Source organism: Scyliorhinus canicula, chromosome 14 (assembly GCF_902713615.1).
Source record: "Scyliorhinus canicula chromosome 14, sScyCan1.1, whole genome shotgun sequence".
Lineage (NCBI taxonomy): Eukaryota > Metazoa > Chordata > Chondrichthyes > Carcharhiniformes > Scyliorhinidae > Scyliorhinus > Scyliorhinus canicula.
Genome location: NC_052159.1, coordinates 36,393,265 through 36,411,763, shown reverse-complemented (window position 1 = coordinate 36,411,763; position 18,499 = coordinate 36,393,265). Strand labels below are relative to the sequence as shown.

At 46.3% G+C, this 18,499-nt stretch overlaps 1 protein-coding gene across 1 annotated transcript in view; it reads right to left on the bottom strand.

Moving 5' to 3' along the window:
• Positions 1–18,499, bottom strand: part of trpc4b (transient receptor potential cation channel, subfamily C, member 4b) — a 140,781-nt gene that overhangs the window by 46,427 nt on the left and 75,855 nt on the right. The window contains exon 3 of the mRNA XM_038818409.1: positions 14,643–15,161. Within this exon, the coding sequence (XP_038674337.1) occupies positions 14,643–15,161 (519 nt within the window). The remainder of the gene's footprint in view (positions 1–14,642; positions 15,162–18,499) is intronic.

Below are 18,499 nucleotides of genomic sequence, written 5' to 3'. Positions count from 1 at the left end.
CCACCACACAGCTACCCCACATACTCTTATGACCCTCTCCCAATTCCATGGTCCCTCATTCTCTCTATACCCCTACATCCCCATGGCCCTTTATATACCCTATGCCAACTTACACCAACTCATGTCCTCATCTACTACGCTTTGCGCTTACCCCCTCCATACCAACTCACCTAGTTTGCTTTGATAGTTCCTTGACAGCTCTTTGACCGTTCCAAGGAGTCAATGCACTTTTACAGACAATAATGTTCAATTTTAACAATCCCAAACTGTGCTTTACCTTTCCTAAAGGTGTCCCCGGGCTATATCTAAAGTGTACATGACCTCTCCAAAGGCTACCCAAAAGAATCTACTAAGTGCAGACCTGCACTTCCTTGGTTTAATCTTTACATTCCTGGTTTCACAATTCTGGCTGACCAAAATCTCATAGCTGATGATTTAAATGACCAATCTTCTTTGTGAACTGCACATGCAGTCCTTTGAAAATAGGGCATATCGTGTTCATGGGCAGGACATTTTTGGCACGCTGGAGAGGAATAGATCTTTGGATTTTGAACAAAATCAAGTGCTGTGAACTAGACTGGGGCTGGTTTAGCTCACAGGGCTAATCACTGGCTTTTAAAGCAGACCAAGCAGGCCAGCAGCACGGTTCGATTCCCGTACCAGCCTCCCCGGACAGGTGCCGGAATGTGGCGACTAGGGGCTTTTCACCGTAACTTCATTGAAGCCTACTCGTGACAATAAGCGATTTTCATTTTTCACTAGGCTGAGTCAAGGTAGGTTAACCCTGATCTTATTGAATGGTGGATCAGCTTGAGAACCACCCAACCTACTCCTGCTCCTAAATCTTATGTTGTGTTCCTATGTAAGGCAGTAATCATTCACATTAGCACCATTAGTAAAGTTGTTCTGTCACAATGTTTGAAATGTACTTCACACTTTAATGTGAAATAAAGGGACAAATTAAGGTGAGGCTTAAAGAACAGGGCGTAGAAATTTGGCTACACAGTACGTGTCTCTGGAGAGCAGAATCACCTTTGAAGTCTCTGATATGGTGGATAGAAATCTGATGCTCATTGTGAGCTGGAATAGCATTGGTCGCCATATTAGGAAAGGCATTCTTGGTAATATTTCTGTTGAGGCATTCCTGCTGTGCAAAATATTCTACCAAGAACAACATATAGCCTTTGTATACATTATGTGCACAGCTCATTAAAGGTCCCGAATTGTTTACTAACTAGGCAAGAACCCCGGGCGCGATTCTCCCAAAGGGAGACAAAGTGCCGACGCCGGAGTGAAAACCGGAGTGTTTCACTCCGGCTTCGGAGGCCGCTCCTCGCCCCCTATTCTCCCACCCCCAAGGGGCTAGGAGTAGCGCCTAAGCAGCATAAGCAGCAAGCAGTCAAAGCAGCACCGCAAAAATGACACGGCGCCTAAATGACGTCACCCGCGCATGCGCAGGTTGGCCGGCGCCAACCCGTGCATGCGCGGTTGCCGTCCTCCCCTCCGCCGCCCCACAAGACATGGAGGATTGATCTTGCGGGGCGGTGGAGGGAAAAGAGTGCATCTTTCAGAGACGCCGGCCCGTCGATCGGTGGGCACTGATCGCGGGCCAGACCCCTCCTGAGCATCCCCCTGGTGCTCGATCCTCCCTCCCCCCCCACAGGCCCTACACGCAGCGGTTGCGCACTGTTCACGCTGGCAGCGACCAGGTGTGGTTGGCGTCAGCGTGAACCGGTCGGATTAGGCAGGCCGCTCGGCCCATCCGGGACGGAGAATCGCCGCTCAACCGGAGCAGCGATTCTCCGAGCGGCCTGTCACAAACGCGACACGCCGTTTGGGGGGGGGGGGGGGGGGGGTGGGAGAATCGCGTGCGGTTGCCAGGGAGGCATGGCGTGAATCGCCCGGCACTCCCGCGATTCTCCCACCCGGCGTGGGGGTCGGAGAATCGTGCCCCCCATATTTTGCCCGGGGTGCCCAAGCAATGTTCGAACTTCAAGGAAATTCTTCACACAATGTTATGTTCAGTCTTGTCAGAGTGAGCCTCTGTTCGACAAAACATCCCCTTTCCCCCCCAACCCAAATTGCTGAATTGCCAGGACTATCATACTATCAGGCATTTCTTATCGACGCCATTGATGGCTCAAAAAAAAGAGGTGAGTTTCAATTTATATTTTACTTACCATCTACTTTTAGCTGATTCTGGGGTGTAGCACTGAGTAAAATAATAGAGTGCTGGTGACCACTGCTCCAAAATGGCAGTAAAATCTTGATGTGTAATGAACCTATAAAAATTGCACTGTCCCTTTAACATTAACTGTTAGACCACTCCATTTCTTTGAAAACAGGTAATTGGACATAACCAACCTCCTCCACTTGCTCCAAACCTTGCCCAAACCCACCCTCTGCCAAGGGCAATTCAGGAGTGTGATGGAATACTGTCCCCTTGCCTAGATGAGTGCAGCTCTAACGGCACTTTGCAAACCCAGGACAAAGCAGCTACTTGATTGGCACCCCATCTACCACCTTAAATATTCACTCCCTCTACCACCGGCACACAGTGACAGCAGCGTGTACCATCTACAAGATGTACAGCAGCAACTCACCAAGGTTCCTTGGAAAGCAGATTCCAAGCCTGTGATCTCTACCATCTAGTAAATGGGCAGCAGATGCATGGGACATCATCGCCTTCAAGCTCCCCTCCAAGCCACACACCGTCCTGACTTGGAACTATATTACTGTCCCTTCACTGTCGCTGGGTCAAAATCTTTGAACAGCCTTCCAAATAGCACTCTGGATGTTCCGGTAACAAATGGATTGCAGCGGTTCAAGAAAACCACCACCACTTTCTCAAGGACAATTAGGAATGCAAAATAAATGCTGGCCTTGCCAGTGATGCTCACATCCTGTGAGTTAAAAAAAAATCCAAGGTTTACTGTCACATGTGTTGTGATCCTATAAACTTTGGGGTAGTCACTCTGGTGTTGAATTAAGGTGACCATCTTGATTTCAGTATACAATGGTTGGTTCTACCTTTGCTGGCACATGAAGTTCAACTGATGCTCTGGAGTGTCCATCAGAAATTTAACAATCTGTTAGGTCACCTCTACAGGAAGTACTGATTTGGACTGGGAATCAGATTGCCCTATGTTATGAAAAGGAGCTGGACAAAGGATTGGATAAGGATAAATTGAAGTTTCTTAAATTGAAGCATCACAAAAGGTGTTAGTCCCTAGCATTAGATACTCATCAAGACTTTTAGACTGCAAGTGTCTTGGATTTAACTGGACTTCACAGCATCAGGGGTTCTTGGTCTCCGTGCCTGAGGTAAGATATAGTAGCCTTAAATGGGGTGTAACAAATGTTTGCTGGTATGAGGAGCATTGTCGCATAAAGTAAAAGTAAAGTTGCCATCATCCCAGATGACCATAGAATGTTTTCCCCTTTGAGAGGGAGAGCTGACTGGTGGTGATTTAATCTGAGGGTCACCACACCTAAGGTGAGGGGCAAGGTTGCAAAGGGGGGCCTTCATGGATAACCTCAGTCGATATGGGAATTGAACCCGTGCTATTAGCTTTGCTTCGCCTCACGAACCAGCCGTCCAGACAATTGAGGTAAACTGTCCTACACGGAAGGATTGAGTACAGTCAGCCAAGGTGTCCTTCGAATTTAGAAAAAGGAGACATGGAGTGAAATTCTTCGTTCAGGAGACTACGTTCTCCCGCCTGAACTGAATTGCACGTGATTTGGGTTCGCTATCACGGAGCAATTCAGTGTCCCTCACCATGCAAATTTATGCACGGCGAGGGATATGAGGGATTCCTGAAGGAATCCCGCCAACGGGCTCCATGCTGAGCCGGCCACGTCACCAACCCAGCACCGCTCCCTGCATTGCAAAGCAGCACTTCACCCACGGATTTTCTGGGTGCCCCCCTTATCCCAGTTACGGGGGTGATTCGACCCCCCACCCCATCAATTTCAAGTTCAGCTTTTGACAATCACTCTAGCGTGTGTTTGGAATGTACTTAATTCTCCTTGATGTGGTTAATGTTTGCAAAGACTGTGGTTTCAGATCACAAAGATGAATGAAGCAAGGTTAACAGCTGGTTTGCGGAAGCGATTAATCACAGCCCACGACCAGAAATAAATGGTGCTTCCATGTGTTACAGCTGTACTTTCTTTCACCGCCCTGTCTCGACTGCTCTAGCTTCCAGTGAGCGATCTCCTTTCTGGGGATCTCTGGGTGCGGGTCCCCTATAGTTAATAATAATAACAATCTTTATTCCCACATCAGGCTTACATTAACACTGCAATGTAGTTACTGTGAAAATCTCCTAGCCGCCACATTTCTTGCGCTTGTTCGGGTACACGGATGGAGAATTCAGAATGTCCAAATTAACTAACAGCATGTCTTTCGGGACTTGTGACAGGAAACCGGAGCACCCGGAGGAAACCCACGCAGGCACGGGGAGAATGTGCAGACTCCGCACAGACAGTGACCCAAGCCGGGATTCAAACCTGGCACCCTGGAGCTATGAAGCAGCAGTGCTGACCACTGTGCTACTGTGCCGCCAGTTAATGGATCCCTTGAAGGTTCCTTAGTTAGGGGGCCACTGTGGGGGGACCTTCCTGGTTATATCGTCCCTGTGGGGGTGCATCTAGTTGGGGGGGGTCCCTGGGGAAGGGGTTTTCCCTCTTTAGGGGTCCAGATGGGGGTTTCTCTAGTTAGAGGATTTCCCATTTTAGGGATTTCTGGGGTAGGGAGCGGTGGGGGGGGGAGGAGTTCAGCAGGGCATGCACTGTAGGGGGAAGAAGATGGTCCTCGTCTGGACTTTGGGAGCAACTCCCTTAAGGAGTTATGCCTTTGGCCCACCCCAAGCACCACCACATCAAGTTCACTTTTGGTGTCCCAGAGGACTGGAGGATCTGGTGCTGGGCCCCCTAAGTGGATGCAAATTGGTCCTAATGACCCATTTGCATACAGTTACATTCTCCCGCTGACACGAACCCCGATCCTACCACCAGCGGAGGGCTGGTCTATCGCGATCGGATGGCGGGGCAAGATGGCGGCGCCCATGGTGCGCACGTTGTGGGGGCGGGGCAAGATGGCGGCGCCCACTGGTCGCACGTGGCGCTGGGAGCAGAAGATGGCGGCGCCCATTGTGCGATTGGCTGGGGGAAGGGAGCCAATTCGGGCTCAATAGCGGCAACTGCGCGGGCCTGGTACACCGCCGCAAAATGGCCCTTCTTGCCGCAGGATTTGCAGGTGGCGGTGCGGGCTGGGCAGCGCTGGCGGGGGTGCTTCTGTTGGCCGCAGAAGTAGCAGCGGGGACCACCAGAGTGCGCGGTGTGGCGGGCAGTGCCGGCATATTGAGCAGGAGTGGCCCCAGTCGGGGGGGGTCGTTTGCAGGGTCCACGAGGGGTAGGATGGGTGGGCCGCGCGGCGAGCGGGGTAGGATTGGACATTACGAGAAGCGACTGTCATGGAGAGCGCTAAGGCTTTCGACTCCGCTAGGTCGAGCGCGGCCCCTTCCAGCAGTCGTTGTCGGATGGGGTCCGACGTAATCCCCGTCACGAATGCATCACGCATAAGGAGATTGGAATGTTCTGTGGCCGTGACGGCCTGACAGTCACAGTCCCGTACAAGAGGGATAAGGGCCCGCCAGAAGTCTCCAATCGACTCACCAGGTAGTTGTACGTGAGTGGCGAGTACGTGCCTTGCAAATAGAGCGTTCGTCTTCTGAACGTAGTTTTCTTTAAGGAGGTCCATGGCGTCTGCGTAATTAGGGGCATCCTGGATCAGCGGGAACACGCTGGAGCTCAACCTGGAGTAGAGAACTTGGATTTTCTGATCTTCCGTCGGCGCGGGGGTCGCTGAGTTTATATAGGCCTCAAAGCAAGCCAGCCAGTGATTAAAGTCCTTTCTGGCGTTTGGCGAGTCCGGATCCAGCTGCAAGCGATCTGGTTTGATCCTGATGTCCATAATGCAGAAAATCTGACAGTAATAAATTGATGCACTATCAATTGTACTAAAGACTCGGATTGATGCAATAGAGGCTTTATTACAGTCAGATGTGTGGCCTCCGACTGCAGCTGGTAGAATGGCTGATCAGGAGAAGTCATGCATATTTATACGGCTCCTTGTGGTATAACCTGTAGTATAGGTACTACTGTACTGTACATCCCCTAATACAGGTACACACAGTTACACCGTGGATCACGACAATCCACAAGGTGTCTACTAAAGGTGTGATAGCTGAAGCCACTTCAGAAGCCACCAATATCTTTACTACCTCCTGCTAGAACCTTGTTATTCCTGAAATTGAACTGCTGCCCTCTCCAGTCTCTTCCATATGTGATGGCACTAAAATCTGTTTTAGATTTACACTGTGGACTCCTCCTTCTTCTACATCATCTCAACCATAGGCATAGAAGCCTTTTCTCCTAACTTTGCATGAGGTCAATGCACCCCAATCAGAAATAAATATTAATCAATTAATCACCAATCATAGCCATTTGGAACACTGGGGCCCAGGTTTTCATCTGAAGGCAGGAATCGTGGGTCAGGCCTGTTCCCAGCGTTGTGATCCATCCCCCTGCCTGGCAGTGCCGACCTACAGTATTTTCATTGTGGGGATAAACTGGAATTGGGGAAGCTACCTCCAGAAGCAGGACCCTTGGCAGAGACTGAGGCGTGCGCATGCAGAGGCGGGGGCTTGTATCCATTCCCAGGCTTAGACATAGTTCAATAGAGTGGGTGTCAATCGGAATTTTCTATCCGAGATAGAGGGTGTTATAAACCAAAACTGGAATCAACCAATTCAGTTGGGTATGAGAATGTGTATGTACCAGTGCTTTTCAACTGCCAAGATATCACAGGTAATAATTAGAGTTTTTTTAAAAAAGAGATAGAGATTTACATCAACTGTGATCACATGAAATGCTGTGGGAGTAATTCCTAATGAATGACGACAGTTCAATGGACCAAATGTCCCTTTCTGTTCTGTATCTTATTACTGATTTGTATCTGGAGAAATAAGGCATCCAAGATCGTAACTATAATATTATCTAAATGATATCATTCATACACACAGAGGCTTACAACCATGCAATTTATACAGACTTGGTGAAAATTCCTATTTTTGCATTGTGGCTATTTTGATAATTTTATATTAACTGTTGTGTGGCAATAACTTGAATATTGCTGAAGAAAGAGACACAAGAAAGTTTTCCGTCTTGGACACTCATCAGGACACTTTGCTACAATACCACTATAAGAGAAAACAACTTATAGCACACCATGGCAGGAAGCAGGGGTAGCCTGAAGTGACCTAGTTTTTATTGTCGGAAGTTAGAACTAAAGTATAGATTTAAGTGAATTTAATTATGTGTTTCGGTGTAAGGGTGAAACTCGAGTTAGATTATGTTAAACAAAGCTGTTTGCATGTATTGGTGCTTTTGGGTTCATTTTAAACTGTGGACGTGATTTAATGGCTGCATTGCGCCCGGAATGGTATGTTTGCGCCGGTTAAATCGCACGAGAAGCTGAAATTGGGATCCACGCCAGGCGAGGATCAGTTAGCAATCTAATCATCCACGTCTCGTTGGCGGGTTCCAGGTCCCATCTAGAGGTGGCGAGACACCAATTAAGGACAATCTCCATCTCATTATGGAATGCGATGGAAGCCCAATCTAACGGCCTCCCAGGAACTAACCTGCTCCTCAGTGAGAGGTCACACGGGCACCATTTATCACTCCTATTTAAAGACGGGAACCTCACGCATTGGCTGCTGAGGGGATAGGAGGTTGTGAGTAGTCACCTTCATTTTCAGGGATGCAGTCCAGGGGCACCGAAGAAGATGCCCTGGTGCTTGGAGGAGGGTGGGGGTGTCCCCAGGGTTGGGCCTGGTTGGGGGGGCTGGGTACCTTTGGTTGGGGGTCACCCCTGGGCTGGGGAGGTGAGAGGCCAAACGCCTGCGAGTCCTAAAGGCCATCCTCCAATATTGTGCATACCCATAACAGGGACAACTACAGTTGCTGCCTGTCTGTCTGTCCCACTAAACAACCCGAGGACAGAGTCCTGTTCGTGGTTCTATGGTGAAGGTCACTTTAACTTCTTTTGACTGTGAGCAGCCTCTGGCTGCACAGCTGAAGGCTATTGCTAATAAGTAATTGGCATTGTTAGTTATGTAAACACTTCACAGCTGTAGGTTGTGTTTGCCGCTTTCTCCTGCTGTTGGCTGTAAATGCCTGAAGGCTGCTGTTTCCACTTCCTTCCTTTTCTGTAGCCGGAAAGAAGGACAATGTTTTGCAAGATACCTGGGACCTGAAACACCGGGCTGAAAGGGACATAGAAGTCCAGAAGGCAATCCGGTTTATAGCAAAAGGACGCTGCAGGACCTCGTGCCGGCATTGATCCAAATGGACCAGCTGATGATGCCGTTGAAGAAATGTTTTTGCAGATTGCTGATATTTTTGTTGCAGGTTAGTGAGTGCTGCAAGTACCGGCAAGTCACCACAGGTTAAACATGCTGCAAGTCAAGGATGTTCCACTGCATCTTGAGCTCCAGTGGAATATGTGGATGCTGGGATTTGGTACCAGTGACATTGGGCTGTGTCGGAGGGTTGCGGTTGCGGTTCCTGGACGGAGAATGACACTGATACATGGAACAAGTCACACGTTGATGGACAGATAATTTCGATGACAAAGTTCTGTACGTGATAACACAGTGTCAGGCTTATCCTCCATTTCTTTTGAGGAATCTGTGATGTGTGATACCGCGGGAGGGATTCTCCAATAATGCTGCAATGTCCACACAATGTCACTCTGAAGTTACCTGGAGAAAGTCCAGGGTGATTCTCCGATTTGCAGGAGGCTAGCAGGGCCCCGGAGTGCTCCTCGCAGCTCCGGCTGCCGAAACAGGGACCTGCACTTTCGGTTGGGGGCCCGCACTTGCGCACGGTGACAGCCTGTGTCAGCCGCCCCGCGCGACATGGCCGACCCACACCGAGGACCAGCACCGAAAATATAGGCCCCCCCCAGATCGTGCGCGCCCACGGATCGGTGGCCCCCAATCGGTATCCTGGCCGTCGTGGAGGCCCCCATGGTAAATGATACCCCCCCCGCCCCCGACCAGGTCGGCCGCAGACTGAGTCCACAGCCGCCACGTCAAGTTCCCGCTGGGTGGAACCATGAGAGAACCACGCCGTCGGGAACTCGGCCAGCTGCACTTGGTGAATCACCGCGGGGGCCTCTTTCAATGGCCCCCGACCGGCGCCGCAGCGACCGCACACGCGCGATTGACGGTGATTCTCTAGGGACCAGAGAATCGCGGGAGCTGCATCAGTCCCAATCTCGGGTTTGACAGCCATTCACTGTCCCCGCGCCGAGCATGATTTCGGCGCGGAGGCTCAGAGAATCCCGCCCTGTGAGTTTGGTTTTATTTTTGTGAAAATGAGCTGATGTAGCTTTGTCTTAACATAAGAACATAAGAACTAGGAGCAGGAGTCGGCCATCTGGCCCCTCGAGCCTGCTCCGCCATTCAATGAGATCATGGCTGATCTTTTGTGGACTCAGCTCCACTTTCCGGCCCGAACACCATAACCCTTAATCCCTTTATTCTTCAAAAAACTATCTATCTTTACCTTAAAAACATGTAATGAAGGAGCCTCAACTGCTTCACTGGGCAAGGAATTCCATAGATTCACAACCCTTTGGGTGAAGAAGTTCCTCCTAAACTCAGTCCTAAATCTACTTCCCCTTATTTTGAGGCTATGTCCCCTAGTTCTGCTTTCACCCGTCAGTGGAAACAACCTACCCGCATCTATCCTATTTATACCCTTCATCATTTTAAATGTTTCTATAAGATCCCCCTCATCCTTCTAAATTCCAACGAGTACAGTCCCAGTCTACTCAACCTCTCCTCATAATCCAACCCCTGGGATTAACCTAGCTCTAAACTAATCCAAGCTCTGGGATTAACCTAGTGAATCTCATCTGCACGCCCTCCAGTGCCAGTATGTACTTTCTCAAGGAGACCAAAACTGAACACAATACTCCAGGTGTGGCCTCGCTAACACCTTATACAATTGCAACATAACCTCCCTAGTTTTAAACTCCATCCCTCTAGCAATGAAGGACAAAATTCCATTTGCCTTCTTAATCACCTGTTGCACCTGTAAACCAACTTTCTGTGACACATGCACTAGCACACCCAGGTCTCTCTGCACAGCAGCATGCTTTAATATTTTATTGTTTAAATAATAATCCCGTTTGCTGTTATTCCTACCAAAATGGATAACCTCACATTTGTCAACATTGTATTTCATCTGCCAGACCCTAGCCCATTCACTTAACCTATCCAAATCCCTCTGCAGACTTCCAGTATCCTCTGCACTTTTCGCTTTACCACTCATCTTAGTGTCATCTGCAAACTTGGACACATTGACCTTGGTCCCCAACTCAAAATCATCTATGTAAATTGTGAACAATTGTGGGCCCAACACGGATCCCTGAGGAACACCACTAGCTACTGATTGCCAACCAGAGAAAAACCCATTAATCCCCACTCTTTGCTTTCCATTAATTAACCAATCCTCTATCCATGCTACTACTTTACCCTTAATGCCATGCATCTTTATCTTATGCAGCAACCTTCTGTGTGGCACCTTGTCAAAGGCTTTCTGGAAATCCAGATATACCACATCCATTGGCTCCCCATTATCTACTGCACTGGTAATGTCCTCAAAAAATTCCACTAAATTAGTTAGGCATGACCTGCCCTTTATGAACCCATGCTGTGTCTGCCCAATGGGACAATTTCTATCCAGATGCCTCGTTATTTCTTCCTTGATGATAGATTCCAGCATCTTCCCTACTACCGAAGTTAAGCTCACTGGCCTATAATTTCCTGCTCTCTGCCTACCTCCTTTTTTAAACAGTGGTGTCACGTTTGCTCATTTCCAATCCACCGGGACCACCCCAGAGTCGAGTGAATTTTGGTAAATCATCATTAATGCATCTGCAATTTCCCTAGCCATTTCTTTTAGCACTCTGGGATGCATTCCATCAGGGCCAGGAGACTTGTCTATCTTTAGCCCCATTAGCTTGCCCATCACTACCTCCTTAGTGATAACAATCCTCTCAAGGTCCTCACCTGCCATAGCCTCATTTCTATCAGTCGCTGGCATTTTATTTGTGTCTTCCACTATGAAGACCGACCCAAAAAACCTGTTCAGTTCCTCAGCCATTTGCTCATCTCCCATTATTAAAACTCCCTTCTCATCCTCTAAAGGACTTAGCCACTTAGCCACTCTTTTTTGTTTTATATATTTGTAAAAACTTTTAATGTCTGTTTTTATGTTCTGAGCAAGTTTACTCTCATACTCTACCTTACTCTTCTTTATAGCTTTTTTAGTAGCTTTCTGTTGCCCCCTAAAGATTTCCCAGTCCTCTAGTCTCCCACAAATCTTTTCCACTTTATATGCTTTTTCCTTCAATTTGATACTCTCCCTTATTTCCTTAGATATCCACGGTCGATTTTCCCTCTTTCTACTGTCCTTCCTTTTTGTTGGTATAAACCTTTGCTGAGCACTGTGAAAAATCGCTTGCAAGGTTCTCCACTGTTCCTCAACTGTTCCACCATAAAGTCTTTGCTCCCAGTCCACCTTAGCTAGTTCTTCTCTCATCCCTTTGTAATCTCCTTTGTTTAAACAGAAAACACTAGTATTTGATTTTACTTTCTCACCCTCCATCTGTATTTTAAATTCCACCATATTGTGATCGCTCCTTCCGAGAGGATCCCTAACTATGAGATCATGAATCAATCCTGTCTCATTACACAGGACAAGATCTAGGACCGCTTGTTCCCTCGTAGGTTCCATTACATACTGTTCTAGGAAACTATCACGGATACATTCTATAAACTCCTCCTCAAGGTTGCCTTGACCGACCTGGTTAAACCAATCGACATGTAGATTAAAATCCCCCATGATAACTGCTGTACCATTTCTACATGCATCAGTTATTTCTTTGTTTATTGCCTGCCCCACCATAACGTTACTATTTGGTGGCCTATAGACTACTCCTATTAGTGACTTTTTTGCCTTACTATTCCTGATTTCCACCCAAATGGATGCAATCTTATCCTCCATAGCACCGATGTCATCCCTTACTATTACCCGGATGTCATCCTTAAATAACAGAGCAACACCACCTCCCTTACAATCCACTCTGTCCTTCCGAATAGTTTGATACCCTCGGATAGTTAACTCCCAGTCGTGACCATCCATTAACCATGTTTCAGTAATGGCCACTAAATCACAGTCATTCACGTTGATTTGTGGCATCAACTCATTTACTTTATTCCGAATACTACGAGCATTCAGATAAAGTACACTTATGTTGGTTTTTTTTACCTCTGTTTTGAATCTTAACATCTCCAGTTTTATTCCTTTTAGTATTACTGGGCCTATTCACTGAGCTCCCCTCAGTCACTGTACCTTGTACTGTCGCCCTTTTTGATTTTTGACTATGTCTTCTCTGCCTTGCACTTTTCCCCTTACTTCCTTTTGCTTCTGTCCCTGTTTTACTACCTTCCAACTTCCTGCATCGGTTCCCATCCCCCTGCCACATTAGTTTAAACCCTCCCCAACAGCTCTAGAAAACACCCCCCCTAGGACATCGGTTCCAGTCCTGCCCAAGTGCAGACCGTCCGGTTTGTACTGGTCCCACCTCCCCCAGAACCGGTCCCAATGCCCCAGGAATTTGAATCCCTCCCTCTTGCACCATCTCTCAAGCCACGCATTCATCCTATCTATCCTGAAATTCCTACTCTGACTAGCTCGTGGCACTGGTAGAAATACTGAGATTACTACCTTTGAGGTCCTACTTTTTAGTTTAACTCCTAACTCCCTGAATTCCGCTTGTAGGACCTCATCCCGTTTTTTACCTATATCGTCGGTGCCTATGTGCACCACGACAGCTGGCTGTTCACCCTCCCTGCCCAGAATGTCCTGCAGCCGCTCCGAGACATCCTTGACCCTTGCACCAGGGAGGCAACATACCATCCTGGAGTCTCGATTGCATCCGTAGAACTGCCTGTCTATTCCCCTTATGATTGAGTCCCCTATCACTATAGCCCTGCCATTCTTCTTCCCACCCTGCTGTGCAGCAGAGCCAGCCACGGTGCCATGAACCTTGCTGCTGCCTTCCCCAGGTGAGCCATCTCCCCCAACAGTATCCAAAGTGGTATATCTGTTTTGCAGGGAGATGACCGCATAGGACACCTGCACTGCCTTCCTACTCTTGCTCTGTCTTTTGGGCATACATTTTCTATCTCCCTCAGTAACTTTCACCTGCGGTGTGACCAACTCGCTAAACGTGCTATCCACGACGTCCCCAGCATCGCGGATGCTCCAAAGTGAGTCCATCCGCAGCTTCAGAGCCGTCAAGCGGTCTAACAGGAGCTGCAACTGAACACACTTCTTGCACGTGAAAGAGCCAGGGACAGTGGACGTGTCCCTAAGCTCCCACATCACACACGAGGAGCATGACACGGGTCTGGCATCTCCTGCCATGTCTTAAAGCTTAGGTAAACTTATACAACTACAATTTCAAAATAAAAATAAATAAATTAGACAATGAAAAGAAAAACTACTTACCAGTCACTTACCAGGGTTAAAAAGCACCTCCGAAAAAGCACCTTCTCTCACTCTGCACCGAATTACCTCACTGCACCAAATTACCAAGTTGCAATTCCCACTCCAGATGTGCAAGGAGATTTGTCTCCTTGAAAAGCGCAAGCTTACTGAGTGCGCTTTCTGTCTGTCTTTTATGCAGACCTCAGCTAACCGATGACTCAAAAAATACCTAAACTTCAAAGAGAAGAATACAATGTGCCCTTTGTGCCCCTAAACAGGCCTCAGGTGACTGACAGATAACTGCCTCTCAGCAATTAGGGTGGGGGCAGCTTCAACCAATCAGACACTAAGCTACACACTTCACTTTTAACTGGTACCAATATGAAAACGGTGATGTTTCCTTGTTGTTTAATGGTTGGTATGATACGTGATTTTCAAATCTTTGTTACTGTTGACCGTTTAATCAACAAAATATTCTCAAGTGGCTTCTCGTGGGTACACCTGCCTTGTCTCAGGCAAGTTTTATTGCATAGCATTCCAATCAAACCTTGAGGCCTGGACGCCTTGCCTGAAGAGCTGTTCTTTAACACTGGGGAATCCCCACAACCAGAGGGTGAGTGTGTGGATCAGGGGAGAGTACCTCTTTTCCCCTTAACTGGTATTCTTGCAAAGTGTTCCGATGAGTGCAAGACGAAAAGCTTCAGCATGTCTCTTTTTTAAGCAATACTCAATTTTATATTAATTACTTTGTTAAAAAATAACATTTTAATTTAATACCATACCTTGATGTTTGATTTGCTCGTTCTCTGAACGCAACCAATTTAATAAGCATTATTCACGAAGGTGGAAAATAAATATCTGCAATATAATTTCATATGAATCCCAACTTTAATAAATCTTGAAAGGTGCTGACCCAACTACTCACTTATTTCCAGCACACTCAGCCCTCTGATCAAGGCACCAAAAGTCAAAGATTAATAACATATGATTTCCAGACGTCTTACCTCTTTCTGATGATACTTAATTGCCAACTTTAACCTGGAAAGATCATTAGCCATCTGCACTTCCAGAATGCTATTATCATCCCTGTAATTAAGTATAATTTCTAATTCCCGGGAGCTCCTTGTCTGGTCCAATAAATCTTTTGCAAATGATTCGCACTGATGTGATAATTCCTCATATTCTGATTTAAATTCATTTTCCACTTTACTTAGTTCCTGAAGCTCCCAGCCCAAATGAAATGCAGTAAGAAAGGGGTCTTCACTGGACAAAGCAATTAAAGATGGGCTTGCTAAGGCTTTGTATATGTTCAACCTTGATCGAGAGTGGCGCAGACTGTCAACGTCGGAGCTGGAAACGCACTCAACGCAGTTACAACGAACTTCATGAGGCTGTGGTATCGAAACGCCTCTCTGCACAAGGAGCTTTATTATTTCATAATTGTTGGTGTGAGCAGCAAGAATTATTGGTGTAATATCCGGCGTAAATTCTGAAAACTGTTTATCCAGTAGTATCGGTGGAACCTATGGAACAAAACAGGAAATGCATCATCAGCAGACATACTGGAGTTGAGTTACCACTTGTTATCACACCTGGTATGGCAACTGCTCGACCCAGGACCGCAAGAAACTTCTCAGTCGTGAACACAGCCCAGTCCATTACACAAACCTGTCTCCCATCCATTGACTCCATCTACACCTCCCGCTGCCTGGGAAAGCAGGCAGAAAAATCAAAGACGCCTCCCACCAGTCTTACTCACTCTTCCAACTTCTTCCATCGGGCAGGAGATACAGAAGTCTGAGAACATGCACGAACAGACTCAAAAACAGCTTCTTTCCCGCTATTACCAGACTCTTAAACGACCCTCTTACGGACTGATCTCATTAACACTACACCTCTGTGTGCTTCATCCGATGCCGGTGCTTATGTAAGTTACATTGTGTACCTTATTATGTATTTTCTATTTTCTTTTATTTCCTTTTCTTTTCATGTACTTAATGATCTGTTGAGCTGCTCGCAGAAAAATACTTTTCACTGTATCTTGGTACACGCAACAATAAATAAATCCAATTATATCAGTGAAATCTAGGCAAAAATTGACCGAACCAATGCACCAGATCAGGGATTTTTAATATTAAATAGGTTAATCTCAAAGCCCCTTATTATGTCTTTACTACTACCTTTATGCTGGCTCAAGGTTCAATTGCCCCACAAAACAGGCAACTGGCCAGCATTTTGACATGCCGGTAATTGCACTGGTTTGGGCATACTTTTCAAACTGTACTCATTTTTTGGAGCATCGCCACTGGTACTCTTGTTTCAAATGCTTTTTTAAATCAAAGACTTGTTCATTTAATCAGAAACTGACTAGCGAATACCAGTGAAATTATAAACATTTCAGTAACTTTAATGATACAAAATCAAGTTACTCACAGGTGGAGATCCTTATTAAAAATGAATATTTATGGTGATAAACTCATTTTCAGAGACATTAATAAAACAATGCCAAATTGCCGCTCTTAAATACATCAACGTAATGGAAAGAAAATAATAAGAAATAATTACACTCTACTGCTCTGCCTCATGGAAGATTTTGCAATTATGATTTTGCAGAAGGGTTTGAGAAGAAACCTGAACTGCAACATAACCAGTCCAATTTCCAGATTAAAAGCTGGTGCCAATGTTCAATTAGGTCATGTTTGATGTGTATCTTAACTCCATTTACATGCACTCGACCTATATCTCTTGATACCCTTATCTAATAAAATTCTGTCAATTGTCGCCTTGTAAATTTCAGTAATGACTCAGCTTCCATAGTATTTTGGGGGAAGAAAGGTTCCACTGCCATTGTGTGCGAAAGTGCCTCTTGAAATGAAAATCACTTATTGTCACAGGTAGGCTTCAATGAAGTTCCTGTGAAAAGCCCCTAGTCGCCACATTCCGGCGCCTGTCCGGGGAGGCTGGTACGGGAATCGAACCATGCTGCTGGCCTGCTTGGTCTGCTTTAAAAGCCAGCGATTTAGCCGAGTGAGCTAAACCAGCCCCTTGAATGATTAACTTTAATGTGTGGCTATCTGGTCAATCTTCTCTCATTTTACTGCATTAATATTTCCTCTCGATTTCACCTTTATGTCACTCCTACAGATTCTGTGAAATTAAATTAATTTCATCACACAAAGACATTCTGTTCACATAGTTAACAGCCACTTGAGGTATTAGTCCCAGTGGGATCATTTTGCTATCCTCTGAATGAGGCTGTACTCAAATTTAAACGAGCCATAATGCTCGCCAGTTTTAAAATCCCATAAAGATTTCAATCTTTTTATGCCTTGAAATGTGACCAATCGCCAACATTGCAGCTTAAACTACAATAGGTGGCCATCTGGTCTATTGTGCCTGTGCTGTTACGCTAAATTAATATTAATTTATTGTCATGCCTCTTCCCTTTGCCCACAATATCCTATTAAAAATTCCCCTCATTCACTTTTGTTATAAAATCTACAATGGATTCTGTTTCCAATGTTATTTCCATATCGTAACTCCATTCTATGTTCAAAAGTCTCTTTACCTCTCCCTTCTTTCTGTGGAAATATTAAGCCTTCTGGATACCAGCTCACCAAACAGTTTATTACCTATTTACCTATCATAAATCTTTAACACTTTGTACATCTTGGTCAGATTTTAGTTTGAGCTTCTCTGTTCCAGAAAAAAGACCAAAGTTGTATGAGAAACGCAACCAGAATAGGCCAGAAATACTGAGCAGGCCAGGCAGCATTTGCGGACTGAGAAACAAAGTTAACGATTCAGGACAATGAATTTCATCAGAGCAAGGTCAAAAACCTGAAATGTTGGTCCTGATCTGAATTGGGAGGTGAGGGGTGGGGCAAGAGGGGAGAGCAACCTGGAATGAAGGAAAAACAGGTTCCTTGAGGACGCTGCTGAATTTAATGGCAGCACCCAATTATCATTTTTGGAAATCCAGCTGCAGGGAGGCCGGGTTGCCGGGTTTGTAACAAGCATCCACAGCCAGAGAACGGAATGAAGGGAAAGAGCTTGGCGCACATTAAAGGGCATCTACGTGGGTCTGGAGAGATTAATGAGGATGCCAGAGGATATCAGGTATTGGGAGGGTCGGGTGCCATCAAGGGGAGCCCAGAGAGATCGGGGGGGGGGGGGGGGGCACACAGCAATGAGGGAGCCACAGGAATCAGTGGAGGAGAGATGAAGGCCGAAGGAAGTCACTATAGTGCATTGCAAACAATGAAGAACTTCAGACTGGGTAAGTGGATTCAATTACTGGAGAAGTTAACAATTTTGTTTGAGGGGGCCCCAGGAGAAGGTCTTCTACTCCTCCCTGGCCCACAAGTAGTGCTGGAAAAGTTTAATTGTTTAATGCAGCAGTTCGTACCTTCTTTGAGCGGCTGGGGTTTCCAACATTCAGAAAGCCTGGTCAGTCAACGTTAAAGCTGGAGTAGATCAAATAGGAAGCACACAATCTCATCAAAATGTGAGAAAGAGTGACTTACTGGGAAAAAGTTGGTCATCTGTCACCTGTTCCCATTAAAACTGGATGTGAGCAGTTTCAAGACTGGTTGGGTTCAGGTTTGAGATTCCTTTATTTTTTCTTCCCACCCGATCTAGATCCACCTGTTTAGGTTATAATCCCCCTGTTAACTCCGTTTCTCTCTTTACAAATGTTGCCTGATCTGGTGTCTACTTGACAATAAATTTAAGTTATGGCAATAAAATTTGATGATAGAGAAAAAAGCAAATTTGATGTTAGGTGCACTAAAAGGGCAGTATGATGCTGAATATTGAGTTATTCCTTTCATTTTATAATTAATTTATATGACAGTACTCA